At 41.3% G+C, this 19,170-nt stretch overlaps 2 protein-coding genes across 2 annotated transcripts; both read left to right on the top strand.

The window, feature by feature from the left end:
• The first annotated feature begins 6,055 nt into the window (after window positions 1-6,055).
• On the top strand, window positions 6,056-8,566 carry LOC112226834 (forkhead box protein Q1). The gene has a single exon (XM_024391428.2). The coding sequence runs from the start codon at window positions 6,278-6,280 to the stop codon at window positions 7,097-7,099; it is 822 nt and encodes a 273-aa protein (XP_024247196.1). The 5' UTR covers window positions 6,056-6,277; the 3' UTR covers window positions 7,100-8,566.
• Window positions 8,567-12,662: 4,096 nt separating this feature from the next.
• Window positions 12,663-16,977, top strand: LOC112226833 (forkhead box protein F2). The gene is made up of 2 exons (XM_024391427.2): window positions 12,663-14,098; window positions 15,434-16,977. The coding sequence occupies exons 1-2, from the start codon at window positions 13,123-13,125 to the stop codon at window positions 15,607-15,609; spliced, it is 1,152 nt and encodes a 383-aa protein (XP_024247195.1). The 5' UTR covers window positions 12,663-13,122; the 3' UTR covers window positions 15,610-16,977.
• Window positions 16,978-19,170: the final 2,193 nt, after the last annotated feature.

Here is a 19,170-nt window from a genome sequence, read left to right as displayed (position 1 = left end):
TAGCTGGGGCTTTTAACAAGGCTAATCTGAAAACAAGACTCCCTAAATTTGATCAGCATATCGATTGTGCAACCAGGGCTGGAAAAACCTTGGATCACTGCTATTCTAACTTCCGCGACGCAAATAAGGCCCTGCCCCGCCCTCCTTTCGGAAAAGCTGACCACGACTCCATTTTGTTGATCCCTGCCTACAGACAGAAACTAAAACAAGAAGCTCCCGCGCTGAGGTCTGTTCAACGCTGGTCCGACCAATCTGATTCCACACTCCAAGACTGCTTCCATCACGTGGACTGGGATATGTTTCGTATTGCGTCAGACAACAACATTGACGAATACGCTGATTCGGTGTGCGAGTTCATTAGAACGTGCGTTGAAGATGTCGTTCCCATAGCAACGATTAAAACATTCCCAAACCAGAAACCGTGGATTGATGGCAGCATTCGCGTGAAACTGAAAGCCCGAACCACTGCTTTTAATCAGGGCAAGGTGACCGGTAACATGACCGAAAACAAACAGTGTAGCTATTCCCTCCGCAAGGCAATCAAACAAGCTAAGCGTCAGTATAGAGACAAAGTAGAATCTCAATTCAACGGCTCAGACACAAGAGGTATGTGGCAGGGTCTACAGTCAATCACGGATTACAAAAAGAAAACCAGCCCAGTCACGGACCAGGATGTCTTGCTCCCAGGCAGACTAAATAACTTCTTTGCCCACTTTGAGGACAATACAGTGCCACTGACACGGCCCGCAACTAAAACATGCGGACTCTCCTTCACTGCAGCCGACGTGAGGAAAACATTTAAACGTGTCAACCCTCGCAAGGCTGCAGGCCCAGACGGCATCCCCAGCCGCGCCCTCAGAGCATGAACAGACCAGCTGGCTGGTGTGTTTACGGACATATCCAATCAATCCCTATCCCAGTCTGTTGTTCCCACATGCTTCAAGAGGGCCACCATTGTTCCTGTTCCCAAGAAAGCTAAGGTAACTGAGCTAAATGACTACCTCCCCGTAGCACTCACTTCCGTCATCATGAAGTGCTTTGAGAGACTAGTCAAGGACCATATCACCTCCACCCTACCTGACACCCTAGACCCACTCCAATTTGCTTACCGCCCAAATAGGTCCACAGACGATGCAATCTCAACCACACTGCACACTGCCCTAACCCATCTGGACAAGAGGAATACCTATGTGAGAATGCTGTTCATCGACTACAGCTCGGCATTTAACACCATAGTGCCCTCCAAGCTCGTCATCAAGCTCGAGACCCTGTGCAACTGGGTACTGGACTTCCTGACGGGCCGCACCCAGGTGGTGAGGGTAGGCAACAACATTTCCACCCCGCTGATCCTCAACACTGGGGCCCCACAAGGGTGCGTTCTGAGCCCTCTCCTGTACGCCCTGTTCACCCACGACTGCGTGGCCACGCACGCCTCCAACTCAATCATCAAGTTTGCGGACGACACAACAGTGGTAGGCTTGATTACCAACAACAACGAGACGGCCTACAGGGAGGAGGTGAGGGCCCTCGGAGTGTGGTGTCAGGAAAATAACCTCACACTCAACGTCAACAAAACTAAGGAGATGATTGTGGACTTCAGGAAACAGCAGAGGGAACACCCCCCTATCCACATTGATGGAACAGTAGTGGAGAGGGTAGTAAGTTTTAAGTTCCTCGGCGTACACATCACAGACAAACTGAATTGGTCCACCCACACAGACAGCATCGTGAAGAAGGCGCAGCAGCGCCTCTTCAACCTCAGGAGGCTGAAGAAATTTGGCTTGTCACCAAAAGCACTCACAAACTTCTACAGATGCACAATCGAGAGCATCCTGTCGGGCTGTATCACCGCCTGGTACGGCAACTGCTCCGCCCACAACCGTAAGGCTCTCCAGAGGGTAGTGAGGTCTGCACAACGCATCACCGGGGGCAAACTACCTGCCCTCCAGGACACCTACACCACCCGATGTCACAGGAAGGCCATAAAGATCATCAAGGACAACAACCACCCGAGCCACTGCCTGTTCACCCCGCTATCATCCAGAAGGCGAGGTCAGTACAGGTGCATCAAAGCTGGGACCGAGAGACTGAAAAACAGCTTCTATCTCAAGGCCATCAGACTGTTAAACAGCCACCACTAACATTGAGTGGCTGCTGCCAACACACTGACTCAACTCCAGCCACTTTAATAATGGGAATTGATGGGAAATGATGTAAATATATCACTAGCCACTTTAAACAATGCTACCTAATATAATGTTTACATACCCTACATTATTCATCTCATATGTATATGTATATACTTTACTCTATATCATCTACTGCATCTTTATGTAATACATGTATCACTAGCCACTTTAACTATGCCACTTTGTTTACATACTCATCTCATATGTATATACTGCACTCAATACCATCTAATGTATCTTGCATATGCCGCTCTGTACTCACTCATATATCTTTATGTACATATTCTTTATCCCCTTACACTTGTGTCTATAAGGTAGTAGTTTTGGAATTGTTAGCTAGATTACTTGTTGGTTATTACTGCATTGTCGGAACTAGAAGCACAAGCATTTCACTACGCTCGCATTAACATCTGCTAACCATGTGTATGTGACAAATAAAATTTGATTTGATTTGATTTGCTACCATGCTGTGTTGTCATGTTTTGCTGCCTTGCTATGTTGTCTTAGGTCTCTCTTTGTGTTGTGTTGTGTTGTCTCTCTTGTCCTGATGTGTGTTTTCTCCTATATTCATATTTGATTTATTTAATTTAAATAAACAATACAAAATCTCCATGATGTGAGTCAGTTTTACATCCAGTGTTTTGCTAACCTTTTGGCGGTCATCCCCTGGATTAAGTGGCCTAACCAAACCCAAAAACAACACCAGAGACAGAGAGACAAATGCTTTGTCACTGTGACAAAACCAACAGTGTGATCTTCCTTCTCTTTTGCTAAACTGTGCATGATCCTGAGATTAATGCTTACCCAGTGAGCATTGGGCTTGCCTAGCTCTCCCTTTGCATATCTTCCAGAAACCTGTTCTGTCATGGCTTCTAGCCAGACACTCTGTTTTCATAGTTGTAGTGTCATCTTGGTATTAAATCTGCATAACTTCCCTGTTCCTTAAAGTCATCAGAACCCTCAAGGCTATTTATTTCAAATGAATTAATAAATAGAAAGTAGTGATTAATCAAAACAGCCTGCCATTCAGTCCCTCGGCAACAAGGGTGAACACGAATACACAGGTAAATAGTCTGGCTTAGGGATGGCCAATTAACGGCCCTTTTGACGGCCCTCGGATATTTAATAGTTTTTTGTTTAGGAACTCAGTCTGGGTCTCAACGGGGGGTTATGGATGTGGGTATGCAGACCCGCAAGCAACTGCTGCCCCTCATGATGAGTTCAGACTTTTTTGTGGCCCCCACACCGATCAAAGTTGCCCATCCCTGGTCTAGCTGTTGCTGTTTGGGAAAGAAAAACTCAACAACACAACAACATTGCTCTTCTATGGGGGTGCTCAAGTTGGTACGAACATGCTTTCAGCTACACCAAAACAAAGTGCATTAATGTGAGGTCATGAGGACACTTGAAAGTGTCCCTTTCCACTATGAGACTATTTGTTTTTACTTTTTCTTTGTCACCCTGACATCCACTAGTGTGAATGTTCTTTTTCAAGACATAACAACTGAACAAGACTCACCACTAAGAATTCACAATTGGTCCCCCCTGACCATAATACCTGCCTTGTGATTTCTTCTCTACACTAACCATAGTATGGAAATCCCACACACCTGCATAGGAAAACGGAATGTTCACTATTCATAATGGCATTCGTTATCAGTGGAGCCTTTCACAGTAACATAATGCTGACTCTACAGACAATTCCATGACTATAGTGTTTTTCTGAGATGTTGCCCCATGGTTGACACCTGAGATAGCGTTCATGTGTTTGATGGAATGCTCTTATCATTCACAGACGTATAGAGAATGCAAAGACTAAAGAAACTGTGGAAAAATAATAATAATATTTCATTTGTAGAGCGCATTTCTCACGCTCAATGTACATAATGTAGAAAACGAAAAAGTTTTTAAAAAATGCATCAATGCTATAAAAAGTAGAATACGTTATCACAATACATCAAAACATTACCTTCTAATGCAAAATATAGACTTTTGGCAAATTAGGCAATCAAACATTTAGTTGTGTTTTATATGAGGAAATTGAGGCTTCTTCCTTGACATGCGCAGGTAGAGTGTTCCAGAGCTAAGGGACCATATGTGAGAAGGCCATGTCACCCATGCTGTGCAAGGTTGTGACTGGTATGACCAGATGGTTTGAGTCTGATTATTGTAAGGAGCGTGATTTGGTGCTTTAACAGCCTCCACTCTTCTGGGAAGGATTTCCACTAGATGTGGGAACATTGCAGCAGGGACTTCTATTCAGCTACAAGAGCATTAGTGAGGTCGGGCACTGATGTTAGGCGACTAGGCCTGGCTCGCAGTCATTGTTACAATTCATACCAAAATTGTTCGATGGGGTTGAGGTCAGGGCTCTGTGCAGGCCAGTCAAGTTCTTCCACAACAATGTCAACAAACCATTTCTGTATGGACCTCACTTTGTGCACGGGGGCATTGTCATGCTGAAACAGGAAAGGGCCTTCCCCAAACTGTTGCCACAAGTTGGAAGCATAGAATTGTCTAGAATGTCATTGTATGCTGTAGCATGAAGATTTCCCTTCACTGGAACTAAGGGGCCTAGCCCGAACCATGAAAAACATTCCCAAACCATTATTCCTCCTCCACCAAACTTTACAGTTGACACTATGCGTTCGTGCAGGTAGTGTTCTCCTGGCGTCTGCCAAACACCGATTCATCCATCGGACTGCATGATGGTGAAGCGTGATTCAGCTCTCCAGAGAATGCGTTTCCACTGCTCCTGGCGGCAAGCTTTACACCACTCCGGCTGACGATGGCACTCCATTGCGCATGGTGATCTTAGGCTTGTGTGTGGCTGCCCGGCCATGGAAATCCATTTCATGAAGCTCCCGACGAACAGTTCTTGTGCTGACGTTGCTTCCAGAGGCAGGTTGGAACTTGGTAGTGAGTGTTGCAACCGAGGACAGATGATTTTTACGTGCTACACGCTTCAGCACTCTACGGCCCCGTTCGGTGAGCTTGTGTGGCCTACCACTTTGCGGCTGAGTCTTTGTTGCTCCTAGACATTTCCACTACACAATAACAGCACTTACAGTTGACCGTGGCTGCTCTAGCAGGGCAGAATCTTTACGAACTGACTTGTTGGAAAGGTGGCATCCTATGACAGTGCCACGTTGAAAGTCACTGAGCTCTTTAGTACGGGCCATTCTATTGCCAATCGTTGTCTATGGAGATTGCATGGCCATGTGCTCGATGTTATACACCTGTTGATGTGTGGCTGAAATAGCTGAATCCTCTAATTTGAAGGGTTTCCAGATACTTTTGGCTATGTAGTGTAATACATTCACTGCATTGTATCTTTATAAAAAATATATATATAATTTGTATCAGTGGTGGCTGCTTGTAGCAAATTCATATAATAGGGTATTATTCCAGGTATCTGCAGACATATGATGGCCAAACTGAAACATTTGAAGAATTCATATGCTATTAAAAGATGATAAGTCAGGTATAACTCTCCATAAGGATTGCATCATGCGAGGCAGAACAGATGGAAATGAAACGCACGCCACCTGTTGTCTCAGGTGAAGTACTCCAGCGGTGTCTACCTCCACAGCGAGATCGAGTTACACAGGTAAGAAATATTGCCTTTTCCTACTTGTCTTGTTATACTGGGAAAGAGAGGGTGAAAGGGCTACTCAACGCAATTCCATTGTCAAACAAATATTTAAATAAAAATAGATAAAAAATGACTGTTATGATTTATGATGTGTCATAAACACTGAGAGTGCATGATATTCAGTTGTTCCAAAACATCCATGTAATTATCAAGCCCCGCCTCGTTGGGTTGGCCCTGAGGTGAGCCTGTTGCTATAAACATCCCACCAGACAGACGGAAGGTGAGACGAGCTCTAGTGCTGCCAAAGGTATAAACTTCATCGGGTACTTATAGGATATTTTGACTGAAAGCGTTCTGCGCTTTGACACCTTTACAAACAAGACGAGACTTCCTCTGAGGCCTGAGCTCTTCTGGCGACGTGCTTGTTTTTACTTGGGCATCGGATAAACTTTGGATAGAAACTCGCAGTAAAGCAGAAATTTAAACAGACAACATGAAACTTGAAGTGTTCTGTGGAAACCACCACTATGAGGTGAAATCTGTGGAGCTGTGCAGCGATGCTAAGAACAGCGTCCGCTCGCCTGTCTCTGGTGAGGAGGAGTTGGGTTCGGATGGGGACTGTCTAGCGCACAGCCCGCCACCTGTCACACCGGGTGCAGATGGCAAAGGCAAACCGTACACGCGGAGACCAAAACCTCCATACTCTTACATCGCACTGATTGCCATGGCTATCCGTGACTCAACGTCGGGGCGTCTGACTCTGGCGGAGATCAATGACTATCTGATGACAAAGTTTCCCTTTTTCCGGGGCAGTTACACCGGTTGGAGGAATTCCGTGCGCCACAACTTGTCGCTGAACGACTGTTTTCTGAAGGTCCTCCGGGACCCGTCTAGACCATGGGGAAAGGACAACTACTGGATGCTGAATCCTCACAGCGAGTACACCTTCGCTGACGGAGTGTTCCGACGCAGGAGAAAGCGAATCAACAAAAATACAGGCAAAGAGCAAGACGTGTCTGACCATCGTACAGACGAGGACATGCAACTCACCACAACACCCGCACCACCAGCCAGCAGTGCCAAGTTCTCCAGCTCCTTCGCTATAGACAGTATCCTCAGCAAACCGTTCAAGAGACAGGAGTGGGCAGATGTTTCTCCCACCGTTGGTGCGTTACCGTGGCCCGGTTACACTCAGATGATGCCCCACATTGTGAGAGGACCATCAGTCGCCTTACCGCATCACGCCCATTCGATGTTTCATTTTGACTCATACGCTGCGCATGTCCTGGGGGGATATGGTAGTGGATTGTACTGAGATAGATCATCGAAAAGATAGTTTCGCGGCTCTGAAATTGACATAAAAGGGCTCATACATTTACCAGATAATCCCAGCAGCTGGCTACTCCAGGATCTGACGTTTACCCACCCATTCAAAATAGACAGTATTCTTTCGTAATGGACCCGAGTGGTGTGGCAAATAGAATGAAAACACTGTGTTGGCATTGGTGTACTTTGACAGTAATTGTGTATGAACAAAATGCATTTTATTTCATTGCCTTATATTTGGACAAGGTCACAGAGTATAGTATTTTTTATATCTGGACATGTTTGTATGGATCGACGCACCCTGTGGGGAGGAGTAGGCTTTATTTCGTTGCTTTGATGTTCTATGGTAATTTCCCTTTAAAACAATAGCATTTTTTTTTTTGCTATACAGTGTACATACAGTTCATGGTGTATAGATTATAGGCTATTTATGTTGTTGGTTTGTTACAAATATTGTTACTGAATTGTCGAATGACCTTCAAATCATGCTGTTTAGGGTAACTTGGGGTTAAACGCCCCCTCCTGTAATTCTCACAGAAACCACTTCATGTCACTCATTTTTTAACACTTCCTCTGGATGCCAGTAGTCTTGCTCAACAAAAAATGTCATGTCTCACCTCAACTTTAAAGTCAGGAGTGACTCCAGTGGGGCAAAATGCCCTCAGGATAATTCAATGCAAGTCAATGATATCTATATTAGAATTATCCAAATCATATCCATGTCCTCCATAAGTAACTTCATTGAGAGTTAGGAAGTGAGAAAATAAAAAGAGTACATTCAAACCGCATCATATTGAGGATATTAATAGTGAGAAATGCAGTTAAAAAAATAAATCTAGATTCGATGTATTTGAATAAAAAATAAGATACCTAAACTTTAGCTTTTAAGAGTCAATTACAAAAAAAATCTAAAATAAAACGTATATAATGAGTTTTAACACACTAATCATCAGGGTTGCATTTTGCAGGGATAGTGAGTTCAAAATGCCCACTTTATGGCGTTTTAATTCATTCTGCCCACTTATTTCCCTTCAAAATGTGTTTACCTAAGTATAGCCAATATGCACATATCTAAATATTACCAAAACATTGCTTTTTTTCTGTCAGAACATGGACATTTCCCTTAAGGGGGCGTTTTCCCCCAAATTACTTAAGCAATTAGGCCCAAGGGGGTGTGGTATATGGCCAATATACCACGGTTAAGGGCTTATTGCTATTATAAACTGGTTCCCAATGTGATTAGATCAATAAAAATATTGTTTTTGTCATACCCATGATATACGGTTTGATATGCCATGGCTGTCAGCCAATCATCATTCAGGGCTCTAACCACCCAGTTTATAATCTACAATATAACATTTAGCATTTTGTGATCAAGTCGAGCAGTTTGTATATATGTTTTAATTTGGTTTAAAACAGAATACATATTTTGAATAAAGAGTAACTTTTACATTGACATTGTGATGTGTTTTTATGTTGATATATATTTTGTGGCATTGAATTAATATCGCATAGAATAGATTGTGAACAAACAAGATATCTGCGCTACAAGTTGTTTTCAAGACAAACGGCAAAATGCCAATCTATCCACACAAACACTGACAGGTGTATGGTGTAGGCCTGCAGGTGCCTGATCCCTCATTACATTCCCCAATGTCTACCCGCCTTTTGTAGCCTACTACTTATGCTACTCAATTAAAAAATTGCCTTATCAACTTGGTGTAATATCCACCTAATTTCAATACACTGCATTGTCATTACTACCGAGGTGACATATTGGTCCTGCCTATTAGGCGCTTCTTATTCGCGCGCTGTCACATTGAAATTGATTGTGACATGAGTAAAGCTTCGTTGGCTGAGAGCTGTCATTCAAAACGTATATGCCTATCATTGTGAGCTCTCAAACAGTGGATGTGCTGTATGAAGCACATTGATAATGTTGTAAATATCCTTAATATTCCATTTACAGTTTAGGCTAGTATCGTCTCGCCTAGACTATGTATGTAAAGGAAGTAAGGGAGGAAGAGGCCAGAGAATGAAAATAAAGATAGACAGAAGGATAAAAGGTAAAGAAGGGACTGAGGTGACGAATAAGGTTGCGAAAAGGGAATGGGCCTAACACTAAATATAGTCCAATCACATTAGTTTTACGGATTCAAATGTTTCACATATGTAATTCTAGATTTAAGATAACATTGTTACCTAAAGGTCCCTTAGTAGCATACTCTCTGCAACTCTACAAATAGGCTATCAGAGGTAGGCCAATTCATATTTAGGCATACTACTGCGTTACAATAATTGTTAATTATTGTTAATAATAATACAGCCATAATGTTGTTAATTAAAGAAATGATGTGTATCATTATTAGTGTGGCACATATCTAATCATAAATTGGTCCCTCTATTGGGGCAGAAATACGGCATTTATTTTTTCTGTGTCTGAGAAGCTCCCTGTGAGCGGATACAGACATTCAGTATTTATATTTTCTGTCTGGAGCTACAAATAACCGTCGCCTCAAGTCGAGACACATGAGCAGGGGAGAGATAATCGCAAAATAGATTTCGATTTCAGTACATATTAACAGCTGAAAAACAACTCTTTTCGATTTTACCAAGACGTTATGACAGGATCTCTCGTTCTGTGTGCAATATGTTCAGAGCCTTCTAAGTATTCTTCTGTGGCTGAGAAAATAAAAGTCCTTTAAACCAGCTGTGCGTCCTGAACGCAGCGGGTTTATTAGTTTTTATGTTGCCGGAAATTATGAGGAGATTATGTTCTTTACCTTTGATTTTATAAGGGGAAATGATTTTATCTCGACATACTTGTTTTGTTAAGAGTTTGAGCTTGTCGCTTAATTGTTGCATTAAAATCGTTGGGTTATGTACTATACTGTTATTACACATTTAACGGGTACGTAAAGTTCGTAAAACCACGTCTGTAAATATTTTCAATTTCGTCATTAAATCTTTGACTTTATTGTTTTTGTAATTTTACCTGTATTGCCTTATAGCAAGTAATAAATTAAATGCAGTTGGGTGAAAATTGTATTTCAGTTAAACTCAAAATCTCTATATTTGTCTTCTATACATGTCTCAGTTTTCCTCGATGATTTGTATATAGTTTATCTCCTGAAGTGATTTATATTGAAATTAAACGTATCCTGATCAAGAATTGGGAGAGGATACACATGCAACCAGCTTTCGTTTGACCTTCTTTTGTTTTGCCAAACATTTTCTCCTTACAAGCATTATGCATGCTTACGCACAGCACAATGTCCCCTAGCATATGGACACCAAAGGCATGCATGGTTTCTTCTTCGACAATAACAACAGAATAACATCAGAATCATCATCATAAGTTACTATAAAAATGATCCATTGGACCTATTTTTCTAAGATCTCGTTTGGATCTGTGTAATTAATTAATCTCTCGAGGGATATGATCCATGGTTCGAGGAGGTAAACTGACACTCGTGCGCCGTGTGTGGTATGCTGGCAGCGCCTGATGGAAAAATCATGTTTCCACTCATGTCAAAGTACTATCCTGAACAGCCCCGAACAAATGAACACGACAACTATGGACTGTTATTTCTCCATGACCTCTGCTAGACAAAACTACAAGCTCTAAGAAGCTCTGACTGTGCAGAATAATACTGTGATCTGTAGTTCTCTGCTCTCCGTGACTTTTTTTCTATCCTCAAGTACAACTACATTGTAGAAAATAGTGAAGATATCAAAACTATGTAATAAGATATGAAATCATGTAGTAACCAAAAAAGTGTTAGATTCTTCAAAGTAGCCACCCTTTGCATTGATGACAGCTTTTTACACTCTTGGCATTCTCTTAACCAGCTTCACATGGAATGCTTTTCCAATAATCTTAAAGAAGTTCCCACATATGCTGAGCACTTCTTGGCTGCTTTTCCTTCACTCTGCAGTCCAACTTCTCAAACCATCTCAATTGGGTTCAGGTCGGGTGATTGTGGAGATGCAGCACTTCATCACTCTCCTTCTTGGTCAAATAGCCCTTAAACAGCCCGGAGGTGTGTTGGATCATTGTCTGGTTAAAAAACAAATGACAGTCCCACTAAGCGCAAACCAGGTGGGATGGCGTATCACTGCAGAATGTTGTGGTAGCCATGCTGGTTAAGTGTGCCTTCAATTCTAAATTCATCACTGACAGAGTCACCTGCAAAGCACCCCAACACCATCACACCTCTCAAATTTGACGGTAGGAACCACATATCCGGAGATCATCCATTCACCTACTCTGTGTCTCACAAAGACATGGCGGTTGGAACCAAAAATCTCAAATTTTGACAAATTTCCACTGGTCTAATGTCCATTGCTCATGTTTCTTGGCCCAAGCAAGTCTCTTTTTCTTAATGGTGTCCTTTAGTGGTTTCTTTGCAGCAATTTGACCATGAAGGCCTGATTCACGCAGTCTCTTTCGAACAGTTGATGCTGTGATGTGTCTGTTACTTGAACTCTGTAAAGCACCCCCACACCATCACACCTCTCAAATTTATCAAAGGTCCATGAAGGCCTGATTCACGCAGTCTCCTCTGAACAGTTCATGTTGAGATGTGTGAGGTGCAATCTGAAGTGCAGTTAATTGTTGATTTCTGAAGCTGGTAACTCTAATGAACTTATACTCTGCAGCAGAGGTAACTCTGGGTCTTCCTCTCCTGTGGCGGTCCTCATGAGAGCCAGTTTCATAGCGCTTGCTTGTTTTTGTGACTGCACTTGAAGAAACTTAAAGTGTTTTATATTTTCCTGATTGACTGAACTTCATGTTTTAAATTAATGATGAACTGTCATTTCTCTTTGCTTATTTTAGCTGTTCTTGCCATAATATGGACTTGGTCTTTTACCAAATAGGTCTATCTTCTGTATACCACCACCACATTGTCACAACACAACTGATTGGCTTAAATGCATTAAGAAGGAAAGAAATTCTATAAATGAACTTTTAAGGAGGAACCTGTTAATTGAAATGCATTCCAGGTGACTACCTCATGAAGCTGGTTGAGATAATGCCAAGAGTGTGCAAAGCTGTCATTAAGGCAAAGGGTGGCTTCTTTGAAGAATCTAAAATCTAAAATATATTTTGATTAGTTTAACACTTTTTGGGTTACTACATGAGTCTATATGTGTTACTTAATCGTTTTGATGTATTCACTATTATTCTACAATATATAAAATAGTACAAATAAAGAAAAACCTTTGAATGAGTAGGTTTGTCTAAACTTTTGACTGGTACTGTATATACCTAAAACTAGAATGCTAGTAAATAGGATATGCCTACGTTATGTTTATGTCTCATTCATGGTTAACTTGGAACCATTGCCTTCATCGTCTGGCGTGTTGCACTGTTGACTGGAATGTCTAAATGAGTTTGATAAATGGTTTAATTGCGTGTATGAGAGTTGTGAGGAGTGGGTGGGAAGAGGTCTCTGTTAGTCTTCTGAGCTTGTGCTGTGATGTGTGTGACTCTTGCTAGAATTATGTCTGGACCGCTGGACCGGGGCCAGATCTGGGAGAGGGTGGGTCTCGAGTTCCTGGCGATTTCTTGGAGGGATTTAGCCGGGATCTAGGGGGCAGAGAGAGATTTAAGAATTGATAGGTGGTCGAGTTTTGTTTGGCCGAGTGGATATGCGCAAGAAAGTCGAGGAGCTTTATGTTTCCCCTCTTAAAGGATTATTGCCAGCGATGGCCACAGTGAGACGGAGGAGGAGCAGCCGCCACACCGATACTCAGCTGGTGTTCCTGATTAGAACGGCAATAAACGCGCAGTGAATCGCCACTGGACACTAACCTCTCCAATTATCACATTTGGAAACATATTTTAGAACGTCTGAAGGAGTTATGCTGAGCAATTGACTGAAGTATTGGGTGTAGGACACTGCTCTCATTAGATTTTTCAGGACAGTGTAAAAATAAAAAGAGCATTGGTCATCCTCTTGGTTATAGGCTACTCATACTCCTCTGTGTCCCAATTTGGGCGCAAACATGACGACTGAGAGCTCACAGCAACATCTGGACTCGTCTCATCCTCTGAGATCCAGCCCAGCAGCCGGAGTGATGCACGCCACTCAGATGAGCGCACAGCCAGTGGCGGAGAGCTCACCAAATGCGTCGAACAAAAGGAAAAAGGGCAACTCTGGCTTGAGGCGTCCTGAGAAGCCGCCCTATTCATACATCGCTCTTATTGTGATGGCTATCCAAAGCTCCCCGACAAAGAGGCTTACTCTGGCTGAAATCTATCAGTTTCTTCAGGCCCGTTTCCCTTTCTTTAGAGGGTCTTACCAGGGATGGAAAAACTCTGTGAGGCACAACCTGTCTCTAAACGAGTGCTTCATAAAACTGCCCAAGGGCCTCGGCAGACCAGGCAAGGGACACTACTGGACCATAGACCCGGGAAGCGAGTTTATGTTCGAAGAGGGGTCCTTCCGTCGCAGACCTCGCGGATTCCGTAGGAAATGCCAAGCTCTGAAACCCATGTATCGAATGATGAATGGCATCGGCTTTGGCGCGTCGATACTGCCCCAAAACTTCGATTTCCAGAACCCCTCTGCGTCCTTGGCATGTCATAATGGTTACAACTTGGACGTGATGGGGACCACGGTGCCAGGGAGCTACGACGGGCTGGCTGGAGGGCATCATGTTCCCCACATGTCGCCAAGCCCCGGGTCCACCTACATGGCTGCCTGTCAGGTGTCGTCTAATGGAGAATACTGCCCAGACAACAGTAGTAGCCCTCTGCACTCATCGCCGGCGGCGATGGCAGCAGGCACCTTGGACTGTCACTCTCCCTATACCAGTGTCCCCTCACACTGGACATCGCCAGGTGTGTCTCCATACATCAAGCAGCAATCCCTGGCTTCAAACAGTCCCACATCCTCTGCCTTGCATTCGAGCATATCCCCTTACTCTCTGGAGCAAAGTTATCGCCATCACAACGGAAGAGACTCATCTGATATTTCAAGTAAGCCTGTTTACTTTACTAATAGGCAAACACAATATTTAATTGCATGGGCACACTATATGGCCAATTATAACATATGCAACCAAGTAACAAATATTATACTCTTATGTGCAGTTTGCATTAAATCGTGCGTATTTATATTTACTGTTTTATTTGGAAGTAGACCTAGTCGAGATGGGCAGTTGCTGATTGCTAATCATAGGGAAGGGGGCATTGGGCCTAGTTAGGCAACACTGGCATTGTTCTGCTTGTCCATTTATGAATAAAATACAATTGTAGAACTATGACAATTTAACTAAAAACACAAATAATTAAGTAATATTCATGCAAATTCTACTGCCAAGATTAACATAATCACTCTCAAGGAAGTAAAAAAAACTGTAGCCTATATTTTTATTTTCAAGGCTATTGGCCAGCTCAGCCACAGACGGACCTACAAACACCAATATATGACATGACAATAATATGTCGACACCTAATTATGTATATAATAATACACAAAAATGTACAAGCTTCCTTTAGATTTTTTTTGGGGGGACTATATGTTGTTCCATGTAGTGAAGCTGTTATTCAATGCGTTTGTATGGGCTAATAGCACTAAGGCCAAAAACTGTAGCCTAGATTTAATTTTCAAGGCTATAGGCCTAAATGAAAATGCGCCAAACACCAATATGTGCCATGGCAATAATATGTCAACATCTAATTATGTGTATAATACATACTAATTATGTGCATAATACACAAAAAACACAAATAATATAATACACAAAACTACATCAGTATTGTCAACAACCAAGTATGTTTTCCCTATCCGTGCATATGGTTGATTCTGGGCAGTATAGACAGAACTGCCTGTGACCTTTGTGCGCAATGGTCTCCATAAGAAACTACATATAAATATGAACAATAATATCACTGAATTAAATAGTTTCATTACAAATACAAATGATGTTTGTAAAATAATTCAACACTAAATAGAAAGCAAAGTATTCATGGCAAATATCAAGGACACTTTTCCAAGGAAAATATTCAAAACCTTATGTTTACAAATGATCTATTATTTTCACATTGTAAAAGTGATGTAGCCTATATATATATATAAATATGTGTGTGTTTCATGAAATCGTTTGTATTTTGCATGTATGCTCTAAATGATCTGCATGCAGTTGTTTTAGGAAAAATGTAGCCTACCATTTAAGAAAAATAATTGGCATTAATACAACGTCCAAATATTGGCGCCATGGAGTTCTTTCATTTTTTTGCATTAGAACAAGTTGGTTTTGTATTTGAAAAAGCTTTGTGTTTGACTGTCACGTCTCTTCCATCTGTTTGCAGCGGGATTGTCTCGATACTCGAGCCATTCATCGCCAGTATGTGACAGGAAAGATTTTGTTTTGAACTTTAACGGAATCTCTTCATTTCACCCACCAACTGCCAGTGGATCGTACTACCACCCGCTACATCACCATCACCAGAATGTCTATCAGGACGTCAAGCCATGCGTCTTGTGAAATCAACGCGTTAAGACCACCGCCATCTTGGATGAGGATCACAACAACTACACAGCTACTATATACAAGCCATAAGCTTCCTTGTCATTTGTCCCAGATGCCAAGACCTGTAAAAATGTGCGGGTGGGGGTGGGGGGTGGGAGGGGGGTGTAGGCAGTATACAATATGTCAGTCACTCTGTCTGTGAGAACTTCCATGCCATAACACCTTTCAGGAGAAATGAAAAACTTTAGGACTGAGTGCATGGATTAAAATTGGAGAAGAAAAAATACATACATGTAGCCTATTGCCATTGTCAAGGACGGCTCAGACAGCTATTGGATATAGTTGATCAATGACATCTCAAGTCAGCCTTCCTTCAAACTCTGTCACCATGCCATGATGCATTCAGGAGTACACTAATTGTGTCGTTTCATTCATATTGTAGACTAGTGATTGAGTATAAGTTATCCACACGGATAAAATGCAATACAACTACGTTAAATGTGATTAATTAAAAATACATGCACATTCACTCCGATTTATCTTTACCTATTTGCACTTAAATCTAAACCCTTGAGTTTTCGAAAGATTTCGCTGCAGCAAGTCAATAAAGAGATCTATTTTAAAACTGTTTGGGTTAATTCTTATTCAAGGGTAGGCTAAATGTTTATACAATGCAGCATATCGCAAATCCTATAGGGATTGTATACAGCGTGGGAGATCTTTTGGGACTACAATTGCCCAAAATTGTCTTTGAGTTCTTTATGACAAATTAGGTGTTTTATTTTTTTTGTTATTTTTTTTGTTATTATAAACCTTAATATAACTGTTATTAATACACAGATAGATTGTTATTGTTACAGCCTACTATTTGAATTCAACAAATTCACTGTTGACAAATAAATGACAAACACATGAATACATCTAATGTATTATATTCAGCATTTACAAATGCAATCATTATCCATTTTGGGTCAGAAATTACCCCCGTTGGAGGTTTTAAGGTTGAAATATGTTGGTGCTTTTAGGATTAATGTCCATTGGGATCGAATATATAATACGATCATACTAATATCAACATATTGTTACATATTTGTTAAAGAATACATTTGACAAATAATCATAACGGCATTACATTTGAGATAACCTATTGGTTAAAACTTTGAAATGTGGACAATCAAAATGCTAGCTACCATCCACTACAACCTTTTGAACAAACGTAGGCCTACTATTCAACCAATGCTTTTTCTTCTCTAAATCCTGATTTAAAAAAAATCTGATTCTGAGGAATGACTCTTGTGTGGACATGTATGTATAGTATAATTATTTGTGAGATATCACTTGGCTTGACCTGGTTATACAATAATAAACGTGTACACATTTGGATGGAATTGAACATTGACATGAGGTGAGGTCAGTGGCTGACTAGGAACTGCTTGTCTAAAAAAAAATCAGATTTGCTCACAAATAAACTTTAATGAAGCAAAAAAATCACCATACAACAGATAACTCCAACAATCAGGGTGATATAAGCTATTAACCAAAATTGACAACGTCAAGAAAAATCCTCAAATGTAAATACCAATGTAGCCATCATACACAAGCGATAGCCTCAGATGGTGGCATATTTCATATCATACTACAAAATGACACACTGATCAACATAGCTCAGCCATAGACCGAGTTACAACTGATAGCTGGCACTAAAATACCAACGTATGGACACATTTCATCCAAACAATTCACAACACAAACTCCATAGCCTTTCACAATGGATTTACAATACTTCCAACAAAGTCTTCATATCAATACTCGAAATGAATGAAAATGCAGTTTAAAATGTTTTAAAAAAGTGTCTCAAAATGAAATTCTACCTTAATAAATAAAATGCATCAAAGTGATATTGTCTATTCTCATATTCATTCAACCGTAGCCTAACCCGTACAATGCAAAGGAAAATGCATTTAGACAATGCATCGTTGTGGGGCCAAGAATGACAAAATGATCAAACCTGGCTTTCATTTGAACACTGACATTGTCAAAAAATGTTGTAAAACATTCCTCTAGTCTCATCTGTAATCGTCTTGTCTGCTTCGGGTTTCTGTGTCTGTCAGGCTGAGTGTGGTTCATTTGATCGGATGATTTTCTGTCCCTTCCTCTGATGAAGGTCAGGTAACTCCGGTGATGGTATCCCTCTCTGAATTATACCAAGTTTTCCTTCAAAATACAACTTGGAAAATTGTTTTAGGTACAGTATAGTATCAATTGGTCAGGTTGCTTTTGCTTGCCAGCTAAATGATGTAGACACGCCCACGTGTGCAGAGTTTACCACACAACATGATGAGGTAATACTTATGCGCAAAATAGGAAATTGGCTCAATAAGCAAATTAAACTATAGGCAAAGCAGTGAGGCCTATGCTGTCCCTATCCAGACAGTGACTGTATGGAATGGCCTTGCACGCTTTGATGCCATTTTAGCCAATTTTGAAATGTTGAGTATTAAAAACCACCAGAATCAGCTTTTTTATTAGACTATCACAGGGTAATAAGCACTGCCTACCCTGCCTACATGTCACTGGAATTGATGCATAGCTGACTAGAGAGGAGAAAGAAAGACAAATAGATACAAGGTGGAGAAACATACATGATTTGCCATTGTGAAATGAATAGGAGCTAAAAGGCCTGAAATCTGAATACCTGAAAACAATAGTGAAATAGAACTATACTCAAGTTTGGGTTTCAGGTGATTAGTTATGCCTACCAGTTGCTCACAAATCCATCTCAAGCAATGATTGTAACAAGGCCACCACCTAGTGGTACTGCCTTACCTGTACACCTACCACAGACAGAGAAATGTGAAATGTGAAATTCACAAAGATGGAAAACAACTACTGTACATTATTGAGACGATGCAATCATGAAGTCAATATTGGCATTTAACTACCCAAAATAGTAGTTGAGGTAACCTACAGCTTTACCACATTAACAAGGGCTCCCCGATGCCTGGAATGGGAAATGGTTCAAGTTCAATATAGCATCTACACTGGTGACTCTAGTGATCCTTTCCTGTTTCATGGACATGATGCATACCAGACCATATAGACAAGACTCTGGAGCCTTCCCTCTGCCTCACACATTACCAGGCATTACCAGGCTTACAGCTTTTTCTCTATGACTTCCAAGCTTCGATTGGACAGACCGATATTCAATTCATTCCAAGTCAATCTGACCCTTCTATAAGGTCTATCACAGACTTTTCATAAATTGGACATGTGGTTCATGGGTTCAATATTGATTTGAATGTAAATTGACCTATCATGAAAGTAAATTGGATTGGATTATTCTATGTAGTGGATTAAAAAAAATGTAATTTGAATCAAAACAGCCAGAGGTTTGTAAATTACAGAATACTATATGGGGTGTATGGGGGCCTCGGACCGGGGTCTATGGGGGCCTAGGGATGGGGTCTATGGGGTCCTCGGGCCGGGATCTATTTATTGTGAAAAATGAAGAGTGGTAAAAGCGCTATTTTTTAATCTGGAGTCATTTTTAATCATCTAAACATCATATTTTCACTA

The sequence above is a fragment of the Oncorhynchus tshawytscha genome, linkage group LG28 (genome assembly GCF_018296145.1).
Source record: "Oncorhynchus tshawytscha isolate Ot180627B linkage group LG28, Otsh_v2.0, whole genome shotgun sequence".
In the NCBI taxonomy this organism is placed as follows: domain Eukaryota; kingdom Metazoa; phylum Chordata; class Actinopteri; order Salmoniformes; family Salmonidae; genus Oncorhynchus; species Oncorhynchus tshawytscha.
This window is presented reverse-complemented; position numbering and strand designations above follow the sequence as displayed.

Bases quoted from the DNA above. Each gene is read 5' to 3' on its own strand.
- LOC112226834 (XM_024391428.2), top strand. From the start codon at position 6,278: ATGAAACTTGAAGTGTTCTGTGGAAACCACCACTATGAGGTGAAATCT.
- LOC112226833 (XM_024391427.2), top strand. From the start codon at position 13,123: ATGACGACTGAGAGCTCACAGCAACATCTGGACTCGTCTCATCCTCTG. The intron at 14,099-15,433 runs GTAAGCCTGTTT...ATCTGTTTGCAG, and splicing joins AGACTCATCTGATATTTCAA to CGGGATTGTCTCGATACTCG.